The 23,020-nt window shown below is 49.9% G+C and overlaps 1 protein-coding gene across 1 annotated transcript; it reads right to left on the bottom strand.

Moving 5' to 3' along the window:
- Window positions 1-226: 226 nt before the first annotated feature.
- LOC115656203 (DAP3-binding cell death enhancer 1-like) lies at window positions 227-21,211 on the bottom strand. The gene is made up of 9 exons (XM_030572612.1): window positions 21,108-21,211; window positions 12,425-12,545; window positions 11,070-11,205; window positions 10,484-10,627; window positions 7,451-7,512; window positions 5,288-5,405; window positions 4,586-4,728; window positions 2,202-2,360; window positions 227-597 (listed from the first exon to the last, which is right to left on the bottom strand). The coding sequence occupies exons 1-9, from the start codon at window positions 21,209-21,211 to the stop codon at window positions 514-516; spliced, it is 1,071 nt and encodes a 356-aa protein (XP_030428472.1). The 3' UTR covers window positions 227-513.
- Window positions 21,212-23,020: the final 1,809 nt, after the last annotated feature.

Below are 23,020 nucleotides of genomic sequence, written 5' to 3'. Positions count from 1 at the left end.
ACCACATGATTCCAGAGTCTCTTCCAACCCTAATCTTTTATGAGTCTATGAAACACTTAAACATTACCTTAGAACAGAGGGTACAGGTATTATAAGTGAGATTAATGCAAGCAGCAACTTAAAAGCATTTAATAAAGTCTGAAAACTAAACACATTCTTATATTCCTAATACCTATTTTAACAGTATCAACACACTGGTAGAGCCAAACTGGTTCCAGCTATATTGATCAGTGTTCAGTTGAGACCTACGGGCCTTGGCACAAGCTGGTGCCTGGTCCGCCAGCATCACAGTGCTGATTTGAAACACCAGGGAACCAAAGTGACTGGGGCTTTAGGAAAAATACAGGTAGGCTGATGAACTGATTGGTTTGGTAGAAACTGGAGGACACCTTTGATGGATTTTAGGGTGCGAGCATAGGTATCACCTTGTCCTTAGAGGGCACCACATAGGTGGGTGAACCAGTAGTGCCTGTATCTCAGACTTTCCAGGCCAATGTGATTTCCAGAAGGAATTCAGTCTTCAGTGCGAGAAATGATGATACCCTGACAATGACTGGGGCGGAGTGTCACATTGATGTCCCAGTATGGAGGTGGTTCCTGAAGAAGTCAGAATGTTATAACTGTAGGTGAGAGACATGGTAAAGTACTGTCTGATGGGTGGAAGGATGAAATCTCAGTGGGTCAAACAGCATCTGGCTCAGACTCAGGGCAGGATGCAGAATCTGGCTTTACCCATGAGACAGCAGATCCAGGCTGGACCAAAGAATCCAGCAGATTGGAAAAGTCCATATTGGGAAGAGACCAGCACCGTTGCCTGGTCCACTGCCTGGCAACGAGGACTGGGGGCTGCCTGGTTTCAGTCCAGGAGGAATGGGTCTGCTAGAGACCCAGGGCTGTTTCTGCCCCAGGAGCAGAGCTGGCTGCAGGTGGCATTCTGTGCTATTGCACCAGAGTGGCTCCCCATCCCAAGATCTGAGCACTGGTTAGTGAATGTCTGAGCACTCCCTGCTGTGGCAACATCCCAAGCAGCTCTCTGCCCAGAAAAGGTGAGAAGTGGTGAGTCTGATGTGATGATGGACACACCATCATGTGATGTGAGCCAGCTGAGACTGAGGCCACGTCTACACTACAGCATAAAATTGAAATTATTAAAACCGGTTTTATAAAACTGGTTTTATAAAATCGATTTTACGCGTCCACACTAGGGCACATTAATTCGGTGGTGTGCGTCCATGGTCCTAGGCTACCATCGATTTCCGGAGCGGTGCACTCTGGGTAGCTCAGTAAAAGAATGAGACCAATAACTTTGATTTCCGTCCACACTAACCCTAAATCAATATAATAATATCGATTTTAGGGTTACTCCTCTCGTTGGGGAAGAGTACAGAAATCGATTTTAAGAGCCCTTAAAATCGATTTAAAGTGCCTTGTAGTGTGGAGGGGTACAGCGTTAAATCGATTTAACGCTGTTTAAATCAATTTAACGCTGTAGTGTGGACCAGGCCAGACACTGACCTCTGGCAGTGAGACCTGCCCTTTGCCTTCTGGTTGCCTTTGTGCAGATTGTTGTTGGGGGTCTCTGCTTGGCAGCTGAAAGGGGCATGGAATATAAAAGGCTCCTGGTGTCAGAATCCACAGTTCGGGACCAAGACCTTGACATCAACTCCTGGATGTTTGAAATTGGGGAGGAGCCCCCTTTGAGGGCCCGTCGACAGCTGGCTCCTCCAGCCTCTCTCCTTGTTTGAGCTTAGTAAAGGCCTAATCCAAGGGGAATCAATGATGACAGAAAAGGCACTGAGTGTGCATGTCCACCATAGGCCTAGCACCATAGTGGGAGCAGGGGGCTTGGACTTACCTGAACAAAGAGCTGCACACTGGAGTGGGGAAAGCTCACCACAACTCTGACACACAGGAGCCAGAAAAACCTAGCATAGTGCCAAACCCCAAGGCTTCTACACGCCTAAAAATACAAGGGCAGGAACAAATCTTGCTGAGGTGATGCTAACGTGTCACTGCAGCTAGCTGACTCTGGCATGCCGGTATACTGGGGGCGGGGGTAGCAAGGACACAAGCAGGGTTTCCCCAACCCCATGGACACTGCCCTACAAAGGACCCAGTATTGTGCAGAGGGGGTTCCCTGGTGGCTCCATGCTACTCAAACGCTCAGCCTTAGCAATAATTCATGTGCTATAGAAACTCACCTCCACTAGCCCTGCTGCTGCTGCCTGCTCTAGCAGAGTCACAGCCTTCTGCACATTAGCCCCTTCAGCTTTGAGCCCATGGCGTAAAAGGAACTTGGCATAGCGGTACTGGGCCATGGGGTGCCCGTTGCTGGCTGCACGATGGTAATAGAGAGCTGCCTGGAAACAGAGAAACACCATCACGAGTGCCCGGAGGTATGTGTGCCAGGCTGTATTGTCCCAGGCATCGTTGTGAGGAGGCTGCCACTCTCCAATACTTACCCAGACTGGCAAGGACACCATAGCATGCATCTGCATCCAAACCCTCTTGCCGGTTCTCATCACAAGCTATGCATACTCCCCCAGGCAGCCATTAGCAGAAATACCCTCCTTACCTGTGCAGCCTCCTTTATACTCAGTGCCCTGCAGATCCCAGACATGCACCAGATTTAGTTGGGGAATGGTCCTGCTTTGAGCAGGAGGTTGGACCAGATGACCTCCTGAGGTCCCTTCCAACTCTGATATTCTATGATTCTATGAAACATAAGACTATTCGGGTGAGACTCTGCTTCTCAGGTATGATCGTCAGGGAAGAACGGACTATGGGAGACATGCAGCCTCTCCCCAAGTGTGCACTATCCCTCAAGAACAACCCAACCCCAAGCACACAAGCACATGCCTGCACCACTGCCCTGTACACAATCATACCCATCCTGCCATCCAAATGCCATCACATTACAGCTCTGTGCTAGCTGCAGCAACTGCTCATGTAGGAGAGTGAAAGTAGGGATGTGAGATGATTGGCAGCTGGGGACTGTACCCATTCCCTCTTTTCCTAGCCACAACTCCTATTCCATCGGGGGTGGCATAGGGCCAGCTACACCAAAGATTCTTCTATGCTTTGGGACTGACACAATGCCCAACTAAGCTGGTTTTGCAGTTCCTTTGCACCAGCTGAGTGGCACAAAATAGCCACAGCAGGGGCACTCCTATGAACAATGCTTCCCTAGGTTCAAGATGTGGATCTCAGTGCACCTACACAAAGCTGCTGGGAGGTGGTCCAGGCAGGACATGGTTCCTGCACATGTGGTGGTGTTTTACATATGTACCATATGGTAACAGGATTCCCCAGTACTCTCCCAGCCACTACTAATGCTGCATACATCAGTGTATGGAACAGGGCCTGGGAAGGTATGTTTGAAAAAGACAGGGCTGCAAAGGAGCCCAGTCTTCTCCCATGAGGGGCAGTCTTCCCAAGGCACCCATGCCATTAAAGCCTACACTGGCACACATGCAGCCTTAGCTTTAGCATTTCCCAATGGGAAGGTGTTTGACTCTGCAGCCCTAACCTTCCCTCCTAGGAGTTTCCTGGCTGGAATAATGAATATTTTGCGTTTATGTGTACAATACCTCCCACTAGAGCCCTGCAACAGGACGGAATCCTGCAGTCCTGTAGGACACGCTGCCATAATAGCAGGAGTGGGATAAAAATTCAAAGAACAATGCGGGAGCGGGTGGTAGTGGGTACTGCAGGGCGGGATGGGAGCAGGATTAAAAAAACAGTCCTCCATCACCACAAACATAAACACCCCAGCCAGCAGTGGCTGCTCTCTGGCTACCAGCTCTGAAGTGCAGCAGTACAGAAGTAAGGGAGAGCCCCCATTGCCAACCTATGTCTGGAGATGGCAGGGCGTGAGGGCCTTCCATCCCCTTAACATGATAATACAGTGGCTCTTCAGCCATTTGCATGGAGGGATAGAAGTTTCTAATCCCTTTGCATGGGGATGGGAAGACACAGGGGCTGCTCATCCCTTCACAGGCGTGCATGAGGACTCTAAGCTTTCTGTATGGGCGATTTGGGCTGGTTGGATGGTCCCCATTCCATTGCAAGAGGATGTAGGGAGTGGGTGGGTGCCAGTGGGGAAACATCTGCTGACAGCAGCACATCCAGCCATTGCTGGGACAATTTTAGAGTCCTGCAGAGGGACTGGAATTCCACGGGTCCCACAGGATCCACTGGTATAATAGCAGGAGTGGGATACAAATTCAAGAAATAATATGAGAGTGGGTGGGAGTGGGTACTGCGGCTCTGAACAGTGGGATTAAAAAAATAGTCCCGTACAGGGATCTACTTCCTACCCCAGGATTTCTGAGGGCCCCCACACACACCCAAGTGTTGCAGGGTGCCCCTGCACTGACAGGCATTCACCGATGCACTAGGGCATACATAGGATCAGCACCTTGCTCCCTGAGGCAAGGGACTTTGGAGCAAAGTGTCTCACAGGCGCTCCCTCCCAATCACTGCTCCTACTCATGCTGTGTGGAACAAGGCTAATAGCGCTCCCCCAGCCTCCTGGTAGTACAGGGATGTGTGTGTGTGTATGGCTCTGCATGCCACCAGGTACCTTTGCCAGGTCTTTCTCCGTGCCTCTGCCATGCTCATAACACAGGCCCACGTTAAACTGGGCTTTGCTGTAGCCCCGATCTGCTGCCAGCTTGAAGCAGGAATAGGCTGCCCTGTAGTGGCCATCACTCACACTCTCAATCCCTGGGGAGGGAACAGTGCATGTTCAGCAAAGCAGCACAAAGGCAGCAGGCAGGACAGGGTCATGGAGCTCATCATGCCCCACCCATGGCAGCTGGCCTCACTGCACCCTGCCAAGTTTGCTAACTCTTGGCCCCGCCCCACCTCAAGCCATACAGTTTAGGAGGTGGGGGGACCAATGACCCGACCCTATGTTGGGGGAGGGATTCTCTGGCCTCATCACCAGCCTCTCCAATGCTCCAGGTTCCCTGTCATTTCATTTCCCAGAGTTCATTGCAAAGCAGGGTGAATGCCAGTAAGAGGTGGTACAGAAGAATCTGAAAAGCCTGACAATGGTTGCAGGAACCCCACCCTCTGGACAGGTAATGGGACCGTGACAACAGACAACTCACACAAACAACACCTGGGAACCATTACTAGTGCTGCAGATTCCATAGACTAGAATAGCAAGAGGCTTCCCAACATATTTGAAATCCTCCAAAAAGGAGAGGGTGTGTGGGTGTCTCTGTCTCTATTCCTGCTATCTGCAGTTTAGGACACAATGAAGCCTGGTCCACGTTACCAAGGATATTGAGCGCAATGGAAACGCTGACCCGGAACACCTGCTGCAGCTGGGTAGCTGCTTCCTCCAGGCGTTCCTGCTGTGCTGGCTTCCCCTGTAGAGTGGAAAATGACAGCCCCTAGGAGAGAAGAGGAGTGTTAGCAACCCCCTAAGTCTCATGACAGCTCATGTCATGGCTGCCAGAGCACCTCCCTCACATTAGGGCCACATTATACCAAACTAGAGTGTCATGGCGTTTGTGCTTTAAGAGGTGACAAAAACCTCCCCACCAGCCCCATCAGGCCAAGGAGCTGTCTCAACACCCCCACCCTTCTCAGCACCCTCAGGCCAGGGAGCTGGATCAAAGCATCCCCAACCTGAAACAGGATCCTCAGGCCAGGTAAGCCACCTCAACACTCTCCTAGCCCACCCAAATAGCCCCTGCAAGCCAGAGGTTGCAGCTCAACATTTCCTGGGTTCCATGCAGGCTCCTCAGACCGGGCTAGCAGCATAGATGTTCCCCCAGCGCAGTGCCATCTAGACCATTCTCCAACCCAGGGCAGACCCCTCAGGCCAAGAGAGCGCTGTGCCCCCTCTTACTCAGCAGCAGCTCCACAGAATCCAGGAGAGCCCTGAAAAGGCAGTCAGTAACTCTCCCATACAAAAATACTACCCGCTCCTCCCCTTCCCAGATCAAGTTCAGCAGCATAGGCAGCATCTCCCTACAGCAAACATGGAACAGCCCATTTCCTGGTACTCTAAATCATTCAAACTTAATAGCCTGTCAGCTAAATAAATCCTTCCCCATTGTCCTTGTTTAAGGCTTTTTCCTAACATCCCTGCTAATTAGCAGTATCTCCTAATTTGCCTTAGTCAGGAGTGGGAGGGACTCAGGCTCAGAGTAATTGATTCCTAGTATCTATAATACAGTCTGGTGCCACCAAGTGGCAGCAGTGCACACTTCAGCTAATTTCAGATTAGCTCCATGCTACTATTTACAATGCAGTTCTAATCAGGAGAGGAAGGATGGAGAGGCTCCTTCTCATCCAGCAGGTTTGCTTTCCACTTGTCAGTCAGAGCAACCCTCAGCAAACAGAAATATAGGGATCTTTTCACTCCTGCAAGCCCTACAGAGCCAGCCCAGCCATGGAACAGGGAGCTGGGTCCATCCCTGTGGGACCTGTAGAACTAGCCCAGCAACAGAACAGGGAGTTGGGTCAATCCCTCAGGGCCCTGCAGAGCCAGCTCAGCCACAGGGGAAGGAAAAAATAGTGCAGAAGTATGTAATTAAAGACCATACAATAATACAGATACAGGAAGAGGTCTTGAACTAAGGCAGTCTTGATTCTGATATTTCCTAATTTTCTGTGCTTGAGTTTGCAACCTTAATGTTATTTGAGTGCACTTTGTGTGATATGTATGTACAATGGCGTCCTGATCAATGTTCCCTCTAATTTTTTACATCCATGTGTGGAATGAATTTTGTTATGTGCACCAATATGGAGGTGATGTGCAGCAGAGGTGGGGCTGAGTGGTTCAGTGTGGGAGGGGCTCAGGGCTGGGGCAAAGGGTTGGGGTGCAGGCTCTGGGGTGGGACCGGGGATTAGGGGTTTGAGGTGTGGGAGGGGGCTCAGGGCTGGATCAGAGAGTTCAGTGCAGGGGGGGTGAGGGCTCCGATTGGGGGCTCTGAGGTGAGGCCAGGGATGTGGGGCTTGGGGGTACAGGCTGCTATGGGGGAGAGGTGCCTTTCCCCACTGTGACAGCTCTGGGGCTGGGGCCATGGGAGAGGTGCTTCTCCCTGCCGCAGCCCTGCATGCCCCCTACCTCACTCTTCTCCAGTCCAGGCCCCTGGGGCTGAGCACCTGCATGGCCCTTGATAGTCTGCAGGGCGGCTGTGCAGCTTAGGTCCTGATCCTGACTGGGCCCTATTGGTGGCACGTTCCCACAACACTAGTGGCATCCCTCCTAGGGAAGGATGCCACTACACACAATCTGCAGGATGCCACTACACACAATCTGTGGAAAGGGGGCAGAAGTGCCATAGCTATGACTCCTGCTCTGTGGCTAAGACTCTCCAGGGATATGGTGCATCAGCCAGGCTGTACTGGAAAGAGCACTGACTATGTGATTTGGGACAAGCTCCTCCTAATGCCAAAGACCCACAGAGAAACAAAGAGACTGTACCTGTACACTGCAGTAGGCTGGCCCCAGGCTGGTGCTGCAGCTCTCAGGGAATGAATGCTCCTCTGCAAGGAGAGATCAGAGTAAGGCATGGGCCTGAGACAGACCAGTAATCCTGCAACCCTTCTTCCTCCCTCCTTCCACTCCACTCCACTCTGGAGAACTGGATCCTATCCCTGTTCTGCAACTGAGTTCTTACTGGATACCAGGCAAATCTCTGCAACCAAACTTTCACACTCATTGTGTGTTCCTCATTTCCTGGGTGCCCAACCTGAGCCCTTGGGTCTGATTTGCAGAAGCTCTGAGTACTCACAGCTGTAACTGAACTCAACAGGAGCTGTGCTTTGAACACATAAAGTGCTATGTAATGCTGTGTACTCTAAAAATAGGCATCCAAAATTAATGAACATTTTTGACTTTTATCTTCCTGTGCCTCATCTGTAAAGCAGAGATAATAACCCCTGACCGCCTTACAGGCATTGTGAATACAAACTGGAGTGTAAAGTGTTCAAACACTGGAGTGACAAGTGCCAGGAAGCAATGAATTCTGCTGTGTTCAGTGTGGGGTTTAGATGGAAGCAGCAAATAAGGCAGAGGCTGCAGTGAGAATATGTACTGAACAGGTAGCTAGCCATTCAGTGAAAACCTTCCTGTAGCAGCATTCTGGACTATGTCAACAGCATCCTTCCTCGATGCACTGCTGCTCCAGGACACTCACAGACACAGCCTCACACTCACTGACACCAGGAACTGGAACATATGCTCTAGTTCCAGCTGGAATTGTTTTGGGAAAGTCTCTGGCTTGTGTTATATAGGGGGTCAGACTAGATAAGTAGTGGGCAATTTGCGGCTCGTCAGAGTAATCCGCTGGTGGGCCGTGAGACAGTTTGTTTACACTGACCGTCCATAGGCATGGTCGTCCGCAGATCCCAGTAGCCGCGGGTCACCGTTCCTGGCCAATGGGAGCTGCAGGAAGCGGTGCGGACTGCAGGGACATGCTGGCTGCTGCTTCCCGCAGCTCCATTGACCAGGAATGGTGAACTATGGACACTGGCAGCTGTAGGCAGCCGTGCCTGCGGATGGTCAATGTAAACAAACTGTCTTGTGGCCTGTCAGCAGATTGCCTGATGGGATGTGTGCGGGCCTGCAGGGTGCAGGTTGCCCACCACTACACTAGATGATCGCAATGGTCCCTTCTGGCCTTGGAATCTATGAATCCTCCACTTCTTAGTGACATCAGCTCTCCGATGGAGAAACTGCCATGATGGGTCATCTGGATTTATAGCTTATTACAACAATTTGTAACCCACTAACACCCTCTTTTTGTCTTATGAGTACAGGGGGGTTAATGAGCCACTTCACCTTGAATGGTTTAACATAAAGTGTGTTAACGACTTATGCTAATCATAGAATCATAAAATTAGGGTTGGAAGAGACTTCAGGAGGTCATCTAGTCCAATCCCCTGCTCAAAGCAGGACTAATCCCAACTAAATCATCCCAGTCAGGGCTTTGTCAAGCCGGGCCTTAAAAACCTCCAAGGAAGGAGATTCCACCCCTTCCCTTGGTAACCCATTCCAGTGCTTCACCACCCTCCTAATGAAATAGTGTTTCCTAATATCCAACCTAGACCTCTCTCACTGCAACTTGTTCTTGTTCTGTCATCTGCCACCACTGAGAACAGTCTAGATCCATCCTCTTTGGAATCCCCCTTCAGGTAGTTGAAGGCTGCTATCAAATCCCCCCTCACTCTTCTCTCCTGCGGACTAAATAAGCCCAGTTCCCTCAGCCTCTCCTTGTAAGTGATGTGCCCCAGCCCCCTAATCATTTTCATTGCTTTCCGCTGGACTCTCTCCAATTTGTCCACATCCCTTCTGTAGTGGGGGACCAAAACTGGACGCAGTACTCCAGGTGTGGCCTCAACAGTGCCTAATAGAAGGGAATAATCACTTCCCTCAATCTGCTGGCAATGCTCCTACTAATACAGCCCAATATGCCGTTGGCCTTCTTGGCAACAAGGGCACACTGCTGACTCATATCCAGCTTCTCGTCCACTGTAATCCCCAGGTCCTTTTCTGCAGAACTGCTGCTTAGCCAGCTGGTCCCCAGCCTGTAGCGGTGCATGGGATTCTTCCTTCCTAAGTGCAGGACTCTGCACTTGTCCTTGTTGAACCACATCAGATTGCTTTCTTTCTAAACAATCTGTTGATATACTATTTTGCTGTGACACTAGGAGTTCCTTTTAAAGACCCGAGGAAGAGCTCGTGGCTCGAAAGCTTGTCTCTCTCACCAGCAGAAGTGGGTCCAGTAAAATATATTATCTCACCCATCTTGTCTCTCTAATATCCTGGGACTGACATGGCTACAACGATAAGACCCAGTGATGGCTTACTGGTAGGTAACCCTCCAACACACACCACTTTTACCACCCCCTACAGCAAACCATCAGGGGATGCAGCTCTTTTGCAGGTTCAACCCTCCCACAGCAAACTGACAGGCTGCTCATGATCAAAGTTACCTCAAAACCTGGGATAAGGTAAAGCAGTGGGTCTTTTTTTTTACTTTTTTACTGGTGACCCCTTTCATGTATCAAGCCTCTGAGTGTGATCCCTGTAGTAAATTAAACACCCTTTTTAATATATTTAACACCATTATAAATGCTGGAGGCAAGCGGGGTTTGAGGTGGAGGTTGACAGCTCGCGACCCCCCTTGTAATGACGTTGTGACCCCCTGAGGGGTCCCAACCCCCAGTTTGAGAACCCCTGAGCCAGAGAGATGGGACTCCCTACAATTCTGACTGTGAGGCAGGTTTCTAATTGCTCTTGAGGCTCTTTCCTGGACTCTTTCCAAGTCAACACCCCTTCTGAAGCAAGGACACTAAACTGGACATAGAGTTCCAAGTGCCAAGGCCAATCAAGCCCATCCTCAGTTGCACCATAGGCTCCTTCCCCACCTCCAGGAGACACCTTGGGCTCCTTGAGATTCCCAAAAAATCCCTCTGCCTTGGGTACCCTGCCCCATACACCCTGGTCTGGTACCTGTTTCTGGGCAGAGCTGGTGCTTTCCTTGCCCTGAGGGGATGCCAGAGGATGGATTCTCTGGTGCAGCATCTGGAATCCCTCCCAGCAGGAAGCAGGGCACCTTCTGGTTACTGTGGCAATTGGATGAACCTGCAGCTGGCACTGAAACACAGAAGACAAGCCCCAACACCTGAAAGTCATGCAGGATGTCACCTGTGAGACATGCCTGGGGTCGCCCCTCCAAGTTTGGCAGTCCCTTGGGGCCCTGAGCATTTGCTCAGAGCTTTCCCATCTCTGAGCATGAGGCCAAAGGGCAGAAGAAGAGAGAATTCCAGAGTCATGGGCAGGGAACACAAGGAACCTGCTATGTGTGTCTCAACCCAGAAGGTGCCCAAGCCAGGATGAAAGGATAGGATGTTTCCCAGCGACATGACCCCCAGGCTCAGAGTACTTCACACCTGCTGGCTCCCAATTTCAGACTGACAGATGCCTTCTGCCCAGGGGTAGCACAGCCCTCCTTGTACCCTCAGAGCACTTCCACAGCAGAGACCCTCAACTTACAGTCACCCTGGGCCCCTGTTCTCCTGCAGGAGGCAGAACTGACCTGAGTGCTGATGAGGCAGCAGAGAAGAGAGGAACCCACCCACTCGGGGATGCCTGTCCTCTCTTCCTGCCCCTGGCACGGGGCTCAACCATGGGATCTGCCTGGCCAACTGCAGAACAAGCACAGCTAGTGCACCCTAAAGGAAGGAAAAGATACATCAGAGAAAACAACCACCCTTCCACCAGCACAGCAATTCCTTTCCATTGGGTGCCCAGACACAGCAGAGCATCCTGCCCACAGCTCCCTGTGATGAATTGGGACTGTTCTTAATGTTTCCTCTGAATCCTGTGTGAGTGCCTCAGTTTTCCCTATACATTTCTTAAGTCTCCAGTGTGCATAAATGGCAGACACTCTGTATCCTGGCAACAAATGGCTGGGGCCCTTCCCCTTGCAAGGGAATAGCTAAAAGTGAACAAAGAGATCAGGTGACCTCCTGGCCTGGGAAAGAGAAAAAGGCCAGAAAGGAGGGGCTGGAGGCGGTTTTTCAGTTGGGAGCTGGCTGGGGACGGGAAGTGAGGGCAGACAGGGTTGTCTGGCTTGCTGGGCCCCAGAATGGACCCATCTGAGGGGTCCCATTCTCTGTACCTACAAGCTCTGTTTTAGACTGTTTTAGACTGTGTTCCTGTCATCTAATAAACCTCTGTTTTACTGGCTGGCTGAGAGTCACGTCTGACTGCGAAGTGCGGGTGCATGCAGGACCCTCTGGCTTCCCCAGGACCCCGCCTGGGCAGACTCGCTGTGGGAAGCGCACAGAAGGGCATATGATGAATGCTCCAAGATCAGACCCAGGAAGGTGAAGCAGTGTAAGCTTCTTACCCTGAAGACAGTCTTCTCCAAGGGAGAGGAGGCTCCCCAAAGTCCTGACTGGCTTTGTGGGGAGCAGTTCCTAACCATCGCCCGGGGACTCCGTGACACTTCCCACCTACACAGCATCCCAGCTGCAACTTCCCTCCACAGTGCCATATGCATCCCGTCCACAGCTCCCCAGACATCCCTGACTCCCTACCCCATTCCCTCAGGGCATCTCAGGCTGAGCTCCCCACCTCACTCCCGAAGAGCATTCCATCTGTTGCTCCCCATCCAACTCAGCTGGCCACACCATTCCCACAGGGTGTCCACCCCACACACCTCTGCAGGGCATCTGGGTCACAGTTCCACAGCTACCCATCTAGCCACAGCTTCTTCCCTCCAACTACCCACATCCCTGCAGGAGCTATCTTGATCACAGTTCCCTTCAACCCCCAGCTGCAGCTCTGCCAACTCCCTCTTCACAGGTGCCTTGGCCACAGTCCTTTTATAGAGGCATGCATTGGTTGCAGCCCCCTCCTCCACCACCAGAGGAGACTGTCCCTTACCCAGGTGAAGGCATCGAGGACTGTGTAGTGAGGCTGCAGGTTCAAGAAGGGTCTCTGCGCATTCCCTTGCTCCCAACCATCTCGACCCCATCTGCTCTGCCAGGCGGCTGAGAGAAAATAACTGGAAAACAAACAATAACGTAAAACTCCTTTCCCTGCAAAACTAGGTGAGATATGAGCTCTCTAGACCACAGTTAAGTCAACCAGAGTTTTCTATTTAGACCTGAATTTCAAAGCGCTCTACAATGCAAGACAGACAAAGTCTGATTTGAGACCTGAGGGTGGGTTTGCAGTGCAAATCTGAGGTCCATCGATGCAGGGGCTCAGGAAATACAGGACCTCACCCTCCCTGACCTGCTTTTAAAATTTTCAGGTTATGAGGCTTTTGACAAAGACCTGGGGAAAAAACTATGGCCATGAGCCACATAAAACTAGTACAGTAGGACTTCCTGATCCAAATTAGTGTCCAGCACCAAGAACCAGTCTGGTAAACGAATATTTCAAGTTACTGCACTTTCATTCTGGTTCTCCCAGCACTAAACTGAGCTACTATAATTCCGAGACAGCTGACACAGGCCAGACCTGGGTGGTTTACTGCAGTGTAGAGACGTCCCATTCTGGTTCTCCCAGTGGTGTACTGAGCTTCTGCATGCAACAATCCGGAGTGGAGACAGGAAGCCACTGCTTATGTTCATTAGTGCTCTGAGTTTTACAAATCAGCCTGAAACTAACTTCAGACCAGGGGTTACGGCACAAACACAAGGTCATTAGGTCAGGTGGTTCCCAGGATAAGGCACTCCCATCCGTACACATCCAACAATGACCTGGCTCTGTTTATCAGCCTGTTGTAAAATGTACATGCAGAGTACATGTACTGACTTGAAAATGTGAATGTCAGGTAAGGACCAGGAATAGACTGAAGAGAACAAATCTGGGGGCATTTGCACAGAAGTTCCTGAGAAGCAGCCTCCTCAAAATGACCTTTCTGCCAGAGCAGCATGGCATGAAAATTGACCTGCCAGTTGAATGCCTGTATGATGTCTATGTGGGAAACTTAGCATCAGTTAAGGGGACTCCCACGCTGTGTCAGGAGAGCAGCTGCCAGCTCAGTTTCTCTGGAGGCTTGCTACTGCAGGTACAGGGACAGAGCTGGCAGCTGTGGGGTCTCGACACCCCTTAAGCCAGCTCCCAGGGAGCCAGCAGTAGGCCATGAGAATGAAACATAACCTCACTCCTTCCTAACCCTGCCATTTTCTCTGTACTCAGCACAGCTCCAATCCACCATTCTCATCCATGTCTCCTGATGCCCATGTCACAGGATGCATCAGGAAGCACCACCAGCAGCTGGTGCGCCACACCTGACACTGACATCTCAGGAGGCTCATGGCTACAGCCGTAGGGATCAGAGCTTTAAAAACTTTAATGCCACTATTCACCAATTCTCCTTCTATATTCTCGCCAAGCTGGCAGAGGGAATTCAGTGCTGCTTCTTGGCTGCTCCTGCCTCCACAGCACTAACTACAGCTCTGTTATTCACTTCCCTCCCTTTAGGTGACACCGCTTGGTGCGCTCCCTGAGAGGTACTGGGTGGGAAACAGGGCAAGCAGCAGCAATGTGGGCAGTGGCAGAGGCCGCGGCAATTAGGGACAGTGAGGGGAGCCCAGTGTGAGGGTGGGAAGGAATGCAGAGAAGATAGATCTGGGATGGAGCCATGACTTGGACAGTCTCTGGTGCTGTGGATAAAGCTTAGCCGAGATGCTGGAAGGGCAAGGATTGCAGAAATTATCTCAGCCAGGACCGGCTCTAAGTTTTTTGCTGCCCCAAGCAAAAAAATTTTCTCACGTCCCCCCGGCCCCGCCCCAACTCCGCCCCTTCCCCGTCCCATTCCAACCCCTTCCCCGCCTCCTCCCCCAGCCATGCTGCATTTCCCCTCCTACTCCTCCCTCCCAGGTTTGCATGGGAGGAAGGGGGGAGAAGCGGAGTGGCGGTGTGCTTGAGGGAGGAGGTGGAGGTGAGCTGGGGGGGAGCGGTTCCTTTGCCCCTCCCCGGGTTACTTCCTGTGGCCTTCCCCGTGCCTCCCACCACCGCAGCTCACCTCCGCTCTGCTTCTCCCCGCTCCCTCCCAGGCTTGGCGCAAAGCAGCTGATTCGCACAGCAAGCCTGGGAGGGAGTGGGGAGAAGCGGAGCAGTGGCGTGCTCAGGGGAGTAGGGGGCAGTGGAGCGGAGGTGAACAGTGAGGGGGGTAGTGGTTCCTCTTCCCACCCCCAGGTTACTTCCAGCGGCCCTCCCCACACACCCCCCACCACAGCTCACCGCCGCTTAGGGCCGGCTCCCATTTTTTTGCACCCCAAGCAAAAAAAGCAAAAGGAGACGAAGTCTCACTTGGAAGTCTCCCTTGGAAAGTGCTGCCCCAAGCACATGCTTGAAGCGCTGGTGCCTAGAGCCGACCTTGAACTCAGAAAAGCAACTAGAGGGCATCTGGGCATTTTCCTGCTCTCGTTACTCCCTCTGTTCCTGGATTTCATAGTTGCAGCTGTTGCCAAGAGCACTCTTTATTGCCTGGCTTGGCAAGAATGTTCCAGTCCAGCCTTCTCAGGGCTTCTAGGCCCCTGTGCTACTGCTGTATTGCTCTCTGCAGGGCAACGTGCCTGAAGAGGATTCACAAACTGTTGCAGATGCCTGCCTACAAATTAAGCATTGCCTTGTGCCAGCGGCCACACTGATTGCTGATTCCTTTCTAGGTGACATGTGAGGTCCTACTGGTGACCTATAAATATGGCTTGAAAACGCCACTCAGCCAATGGCTTAGAGCAATGAAAATGAGGATGAGTAACTGGGCTGAGTTCCCACACTGAAATGGCTTGAGTGCTGGGTTCCGGCATGAGGTGACCTGCTCCAGCAAATCTGCAACCTCTTCTCCATTCAGGACAATGCAGGGAGTAGGAAAGTGGAGCGGCTGAGAGCCCAAAGGCAGAGCAGCAAACTGAGCAGACTGGGACGGGGCAGATGAGAGGGCCAGATGCGGGAAGCAGAGGTACTGGTGAGGGTCTGTTACTGACCATCAAATAAAACCAGAGGACAGATGGCTACTCCTATCTGTAATGTATGGACAGAAAAACTATGTTGTTTTGAGAGGCCTTTAGTTTAGGAGACATGTTGGAAGGTGTCCTGCAGCCAACAGTAAAACATCATTAATTTCTAAACATTACAATTTTCTATCCCAAAAGGACAACATTGGCTAACCCATCCTGGTTCAGTGGCAAAATAAAGGCGGCAATTAGATATAAAAAAGCATATATAACAAATGGGTAAAAGGGGAAATAGACAATCATTATGAATCAAAAGTTATGATGTGCAGAAATATAAGGGAAGCTAAAGATGGAAAAAATCCATGGTTGACAGGACTTCATATGGACAGTATGAAGGAATTGTTTAAAGTATATTAGGTACAAAAGTATCCAAGCAATGGTGTAGGCCTGTCACTATATGGAGATGGTAAAATTGTTAATGATGATGCAGATAAGGCAGAAGCATTAAATAAATGTTTCTGTTCTGTGTTTGGAAAGAAGGAGAATGACACACTCACATAACATTAGAATGAGAAAGTACTTTCCAGTACATTAGTAAATAAAAAGGATATTAAACTACATCTACTAAGGACAGATATTTTTAAATCATCTGGCCCAGATAACTTGCAACCAACATTCCTGAAAGGGTAGGCTGAAGAGATCTGTTGTCTGCTGATTTTATTTTTTAACAAATCTTAGAATACTGGGGAAACTCCAGAAGACTGGAAGAGTGCTAATGTTGTGTCAATATTGAAAATGGGCAAGGGGGAGGATCTGGGTAACTATAGGCCAGTTAGTCTGACATCAGTCTCATACAAAATAATGGAATGCTGAGCTGGGATTCAATGACTAAAGAATTAAAGGAGGATAACACAATTAAGGCCAGTCAAAGTGGTTTATGGAGAATGGATCTTGTCAAGCAAATCTGATTTCATTCTTTGATGAGATAACAAGTTTGGTTGATAGAGGTAACTGCACAGATTTAATGTACTGTTTTTTGTATGGAAAGAGTTTGACTTAGTTCCACTATGATATAACACACCCAGGGCTGGCTCCAGCGTTTTTGCTGCCCCAAGTGGCAAAAAAAAAAAAAAAAAATTAAAAAAAATCTGAGACGCAAATACTATGGCAATGGCGCTTCATTCTTTGGGGGCAGTTCGGCGGCAGGTCCTTCCCTCTGAAAGGGACTGAGGGACTTGCCGATGTCCCACCCCTTTCTGCTGGCCGCCCCAAGCACCTGCTTGCTGCCCTGGTGCCTGGAGTTGGCCCTGAATACACCCCTATGTTCACACTCAATACACTATTGTAATAATCTTTGTACAAAGTATGCCCTGTAAGGCATCATTTGAAAACTCAATTTGCCGTTCAGTACTGTCCTGATAAAATGTGTGGCAACATTGTATATGAAGTTCTAAGATTCTCCCGTGATGTTATTAAGGCTATGTCTATACTAGCACTTTTGTAGGAAAAACTTCTATCGGTTGGGGTGTGACCGACAGATTTCACTGACAGAAGCGCCGATGTGGACAGCAGTATGTCGGTCGGAGACGGTCTCCTGCTGACACAGCTACTGCCGCTCATTGGTGGTGGTTTAATTATGCCAATGACAGAACTCTCTCCCGTTAGCATAGAGCGGCTACATGGGAGACCTTACAGCGGCACAGCTGCAGCATTACAGCTGTGCCGCTGTAAGGTCTGTAGTGCAGCCATATCCTAACACATGTTCCAAATCACACAGCTTTGCCCAGGCAGAAGTCAGGTCTGTCCTAAATAAAAGAAGGAATGTCTGCTTGGCTTAATTTGGATTTAAGTAGTAAATCAAGCAGGGAGAGAAAACAAAGAAGTTCAAAGGTGGAAAAAAGCTCAGCAGGGAATATCCTTCCACACAGACTCTTTGTCTTCTGGGTCTCAGCTAGAAATGTTTTTCAAGAGGGGACTGAAACTATAAAAAGTTGGGACAAACATCCTACGCATCCCTTTCTCTCTCCCTGCCTATTGCTTTCTCTGCACCTGAAGAGACAAAGGAGGCAGCTGTTGGATTCTGGGGGAGGGTCCTGACCCGCGAGTTTGGTCAGTAAGAGTGCTGAAAGCATGTGGTGAGAAAACAAACTATATTAGATTCAAAGCAAAGTTAAACTGAGCACCCAGATAGCATTCTACCTTTATTTTTCTTGTAAGCAATTCTGACTTTTACACTTCATTACTTGTACTCTCTTACAAGCTTTTTCTCTATAGTTAATAAACTTGTTTTAATGTGTTCGCTGAAATGTCCAGGAACACCATTTGGGGTAACAAGTTGTGTGCATATTATTTTTTCAAAAGAACAGACTCAGTATATTTGCACTGTACAGGAGATGGCTCGACAGCACAGACATATGTTTCTGGGGGAAGATCTGGGACTGGGAATGTGCTTGGCTCACCCTCTGGATTCTTTAAGACTGGTAAGAACCAAGGGGTGGCTGGCTGGCTGCAGCACACACAGACATAGCGAGGAGTGACTTACATACTACAGGCTGTTTGTGAGCAGTCCAGGTTGCTGGCTCCAGCAGCAAAGCAGTGAAAAGGGCACCCCAAGTTACAGGGCAGGGGTGACAGATACTCATTGGTCTGAACTGTACCTTGGTATGTCACAACATTCTGGGTTTTAAATGAGCACTATACAATATCAAGCCATACTAAAAGGATTAAGAACTGGCTAACTGACAGATCATCTTGGAAGGGAATTTTTCTAGTGAAGTTCTGCAGGGATAGGTATTAGGCCCAACACTATTCAATATCTTTATAAAGACCAGGAAGAAAATATAAAAGAACCCACTGATCAGATTTGAAGATTACACAGAGATTGACAAAGTAGCATATAATGATGAGGACAAGGTAGCTATACAGAGCGACCTGGATCACTTAGTAAGGTGGGACCATTCAAATAGAATGCTTTTTAATACAGCCAAATAGAAAGTTATACATGTAGGAGGGAGGAACGCAGGTCAGACCTACAGACTAAGGGATTTGGAACAATTACATTTTTTTTATTTCTCTGCTCTCGCACCAATAGTGACTGCTACAGCTCCGGGCAAAAACCTGCAGCTCCACTGCTCCAAGCTCCAGCTCCGGGCTCCGCTCCAAAGCCCTGAAGGAAGCATATCTGGAAGACAGGGACTTGCCAAGGATTTAGGGGTCATAGTGGAAATGAGCTCCCAGTGTAATGCTGTGGCAAAAGGACCAATACAGTCCTGGAGATATTAAACGTGAGTGCAGAGAGCAGAAAGATAATTTTATCTCTGTATAGGACATTGGTGAGACTGATATGGAATACTACATCCATTTTCCAGTGTATGCATTTTAAAAATGATGTTGAAAAATTGGAAAGGATGCAGAAGAGAGCCATAAAATGATGTAAGGGCTGAACAAATGCCTTACAGTGCCAGACTTAAAGAGATCAGTCTGTTTAAAGTTATCAAAAGAAGACTGAGATTACTGGGTACTAAGGGTACTCTTTAATCTAGCAGAGAAAGCAAAACAAGAACCAATGGCTGGAAGATAAAGCCAGACGTTTAAAATAGAAATAAAGCACAAATTTTAAGACAGTGAGGTTATAAACCATTGAAACAAACTAGCAAGGAAAGAAATGGTGAATTCTTCATCTCTTGATGGTTTCAAAATCCAGGGCTGGCTCCCTTTCTGAAAGATTGCTTTAGCTAAATACATGTTGCTGGGCTCAATACAGAGGCAACTGGGTGGAATTCAAGGGCCTGTGTTATATAGGTCAGACTACATGGTCTAATGGCCTTAAAATTTTTACTCTGTGAAACCCAGGACCATCAACGACAGAACTGTTGGTGGGGAGGAGGTGGTGGAAGGGGAATACAGACAGAATAAGCATGTGCCTGGGGGAGAAATGCATAGAACCTCCTGCAACGTTTTAGCAACCCGAGCTTTGCTTGGCTGCGTGGACCTTTCTCACCCTGATTTCTCTAGGATCATTTCAGTTTCAAAATTCAACCTTAAGCACTATTGAATTTTTGAACCCCTCATCCTCTGTTCCCCTGGTTGGAGAAGCAGCCACTCTATTCCTCCCCTAGCCCTGTCTTACTTCCCTGGGACACCTATTTTCTTCCTCCCTCACAGGGACCACCTGACTGGCAATAAGGACCCCATCACCTAATCCTGCATCAAGGCCAGTGAGAAGGGTCCTGGCCCCACAGCACTGGATCCTTGTCCTGATCAGTTGAGAGCACCTGAGCACCCAATCGCCAGCAGCAAGCACAAGTTATATGTAAATTCTAATCCTGCCAGTAGTTTGTCAGACTACACTGGCTGATGTACTGATGACGAGCCAATAACCGAGCCACTAGGCTCAGTCTTCAGGCCAGCAGTGCTCAGTAATGTTTTCCAGGCATGTATAAAGCCTTAAACGGGTCAGGCGTGAGAGGTTGAGTTGGGAGACCCACTGTGAACATTTACATTGTTTCCAAGCACTCAGACAGCAGCTTCACATCAGCAAATCACCATCCTCCTGAAGATGAGGCAAAGGGCAACGCAGGGCTGGAGAGGAGTGGAGAGTGTGTGAGGCACAAAGCAGCTGCATTAGCCCTGGGTGCCATTCACTGCTGCTGGAGGAAGCAGCAGCAGCCAAGCACTACCCTGGTGTCTAGCTCTACTCTGAGTAGGAAAAGTTACATGATAAGATGGCAGAGCTCCAGCTTAACAGCAGCTTTGGAGCAGCACCCACTCACTGTAAATGGTGGTGAGGTTCCTGTGTAGACATGGCCAGGGTACAGCACAGGAAGACAGGCTGTGCCACACTGTCAGACCCATGCTGCAGCACCAGTATGACTCACCAGTCGGAGTGCTGGGGAAGAGACCAGGAATGCACCCTGACCTTGGGCCTGCACAGACTGGCCAAAGGGGTTCCAGAGCACCATGGAGACCTCACTCAGTCATCATGCATGCACCCATACTGAATGCCAGAGGATATACAAAGGGTTTAGCTAGAACACTCTCCCTAGTGTGGATATCTGAGGCAGGAGGGGAAGAGATAAAGGAGGAGGACTATGCTGGAGGTCTGCCTGGTGCAGTAGGGAGAAAGACATGGGGTAGGAGCTGTGACCAGAGGTAAAGCTGAGTTAGGTTATGGGAAGGGCAAACAGAGAGAAAACCAAGACCTAGATTAAAATACGATGACTTCAGCAATTCCTTAGATCACCATCAGGAAAAGGAATTTCATGTTGCAGTTCCTGAGAATAGGGTGATCTTTCGGTATGTTTGCTGCTGTCTCCAACACTGGCTGAAGGTGAAGGGATGGTATGACCAGACCAAACCCAAATGGGAACCATTCCTCAGGACTCCCTTTTACAGTTCTTGCCTTTGGCTAAGAAGTCCAGTCCACGCAGACCACAAAAGCCGCTTCCCTGCTGCTACAGGCATAGTGGGCACTGAGGGATTATGAGAGAACCCTCAGTTGTGGCTCTCCCTCAACACAGAATGGGACACGTGGGCCTATGCAGGGGCTCTCCCTTGGTTCCCTGACCCTCATTCTGCATTCTAGCTGGGTACCACACTGTAGAGGTGCCCAGATCTCCTCCCTGCTTCCCCCATGGAAGGCTACCCATCCTCCCCTCTGTTCAGATGGAGTCTGTCCAGCACTGATTGCTGAGGTGGTGTTCCGGAACTCCTCATTGCTGGGGAGGGTTGGGATCCCATGGATAGAGCTTTGAAGCATTCAGCACATGGAGGCGATGAAGGGCTGCATGTGGAGTTAGAAGGAGAGGGAACCAATGCATTGGGATTCTGCTGGGAGGAGATTCCAGACACTCCAGCATGTTAGCTCGAGGACCGCGCAGCCTCCCCAGCATTAGGACATGCTCTGTCCCTCGAGAACACTGGGTCCGGCTACATAAGGGTGGTCTGTACTGCCTCACTGGCATGCATTCTGCTCCACAGGGACCCAGAGACCTCATTCTCCGTTCCCTTCAGGAGTTGAACTGGTGTTAGCACAAGGAAAGTCAAGCCCCCATCTCTAGTTATTTGGGGATCAAGCAGCCTGAATTGGAAGCTGTCAGAGCATTTCCAGTCTAATCCTCACTTGGTGTGGAATTTCCAGGAACTCCTCTTGTTTGGGGCAGAAGTTCCCAGCCTCAGCATTCATCCAAAGAGGAAGGATGGATTGCAGCCAAAACTGGCTCAAGAAATGTGGGCAGCAGTGGCTGTTATGCTTCTGCCATGGAGGTCATAAAGTTCCCTAAAAATGCGGTATTTGAATTTAGGAGAGGGGTAGTCGTGTTAGTCTGGATCTGTAAAAAGCAACAAAGAGTCCTGTTGCACCTTAAAGAGTCCTGTGGCCAGCATGCGTCTGACAATATGGGTATTCACCCACGAAAGCTTATGCTTCAATACATCTGTTAGTCTTTAAGGTGCCACAGGACTCTTTTTTGAATTGTAGGGTTAATTGAAATGGAAATTGTAGTTTAGCAAGTACTTGAATTCACTAGAGGCAGGCAGTCACAGCTAGTGAGGCATGTACTAAATGAAAGGTGGGGGGGGGAGCTCCCTTCCAGGTAAAGAAAAGGAGTAGGCACCTGACCAAAACAGCCAACAGGAGGCTAGAACTTTTTAAAATGGGGGGAAAAAACTTCCCCTTTGTCTCTTGTTCTCCGGAGGAGACACAGAGCAACAATGCTACAAGAAGTAATGCAATGTAAGGTATAAAAATTCATCTTCCCTACCTAGAAGAAATCATTGGACAAGGTATGTTTCAGTAGGACACAGGTTTATTTCTTTATTTTGGCTTGTGAATCAAGGTTTTTTACACCCTCATTTTAAAAAGTTCTAGCCTCCCACTGGCTCTTTGGTCAGATGCCCATTCCTTTTCCTTTACTTGGGGAACTTTGTTAACCCTTTACAGGTTAAAACAAGCAGAAAACGGCCACGAAGAAGGACTTCATAGCTAACTGGCTGGCTAGGTGGTCATGAAAGAGAAGCTCTTATTCCCCCCCTCCTTTCATTTATTAGACTAACCAACCTTCCCCACGCTGCATGTGTAATTGAGCCACTGAGTTCTGGGAACGCTGTGCTGAGCCAGCAACAGGCAGGGGAGGGAGTTAAGGGCTGGGCCGGGAGGCTGATTGCTAGGACCTGCTAACAGGGCTGGACCGCCTGGCTGGGCTCTGGGAACGTTACGGGCCCAGGACAGCAGTTGAGGCAGCCAGCACGGGGGAGCCCATGGAGACTTCTAAGAAGAAAATGCGACCTTGCGGCGGGAAGGGGAAGTGGGCCAAGCCAGCCCTTCTAGCCCTAGCCCCGTCAGGAGCTGCCCAGCCGGGCTGCTGGTGCCCCCGGAGTGTGGGGCCGGGCTGTGCCTGCGCTCAGGCTGTCCCCGCTGCGGGCTTCGGGACATCGCCCAGCCCCGACTTTGCAGCGCTGCCAAACCCCGGCCCGGCAAGGGTCGCGACTCTCGCGATAAGCAGCGTGTGTGTGAGCCCCGCTCCACACCCCCTGACCTCGGCTCAGCAGCCCAGGCAGCCGCACATCT

The sequence above is a fragment of the Gopherus evgoodei genome, chromosome 8 (genome assembly GCF_007399415.2).
Source record: "Gopherus evgoodei ecotype Sinaloan lineage chromosome 8, rGopEvg1_v1.p, whole genome shotgun sequence".
Lineage (NCBI taxonomy): Eukaryota > Metazoa > Chordata > Testudines > Testudinidae > Gopherus > Gopherus evgoodei.
The sequence above is the reverse complement of the archived record's forward strand: the minus strand, read 5'-3'. Positions and strand labels throughout refer to the sequence as shown.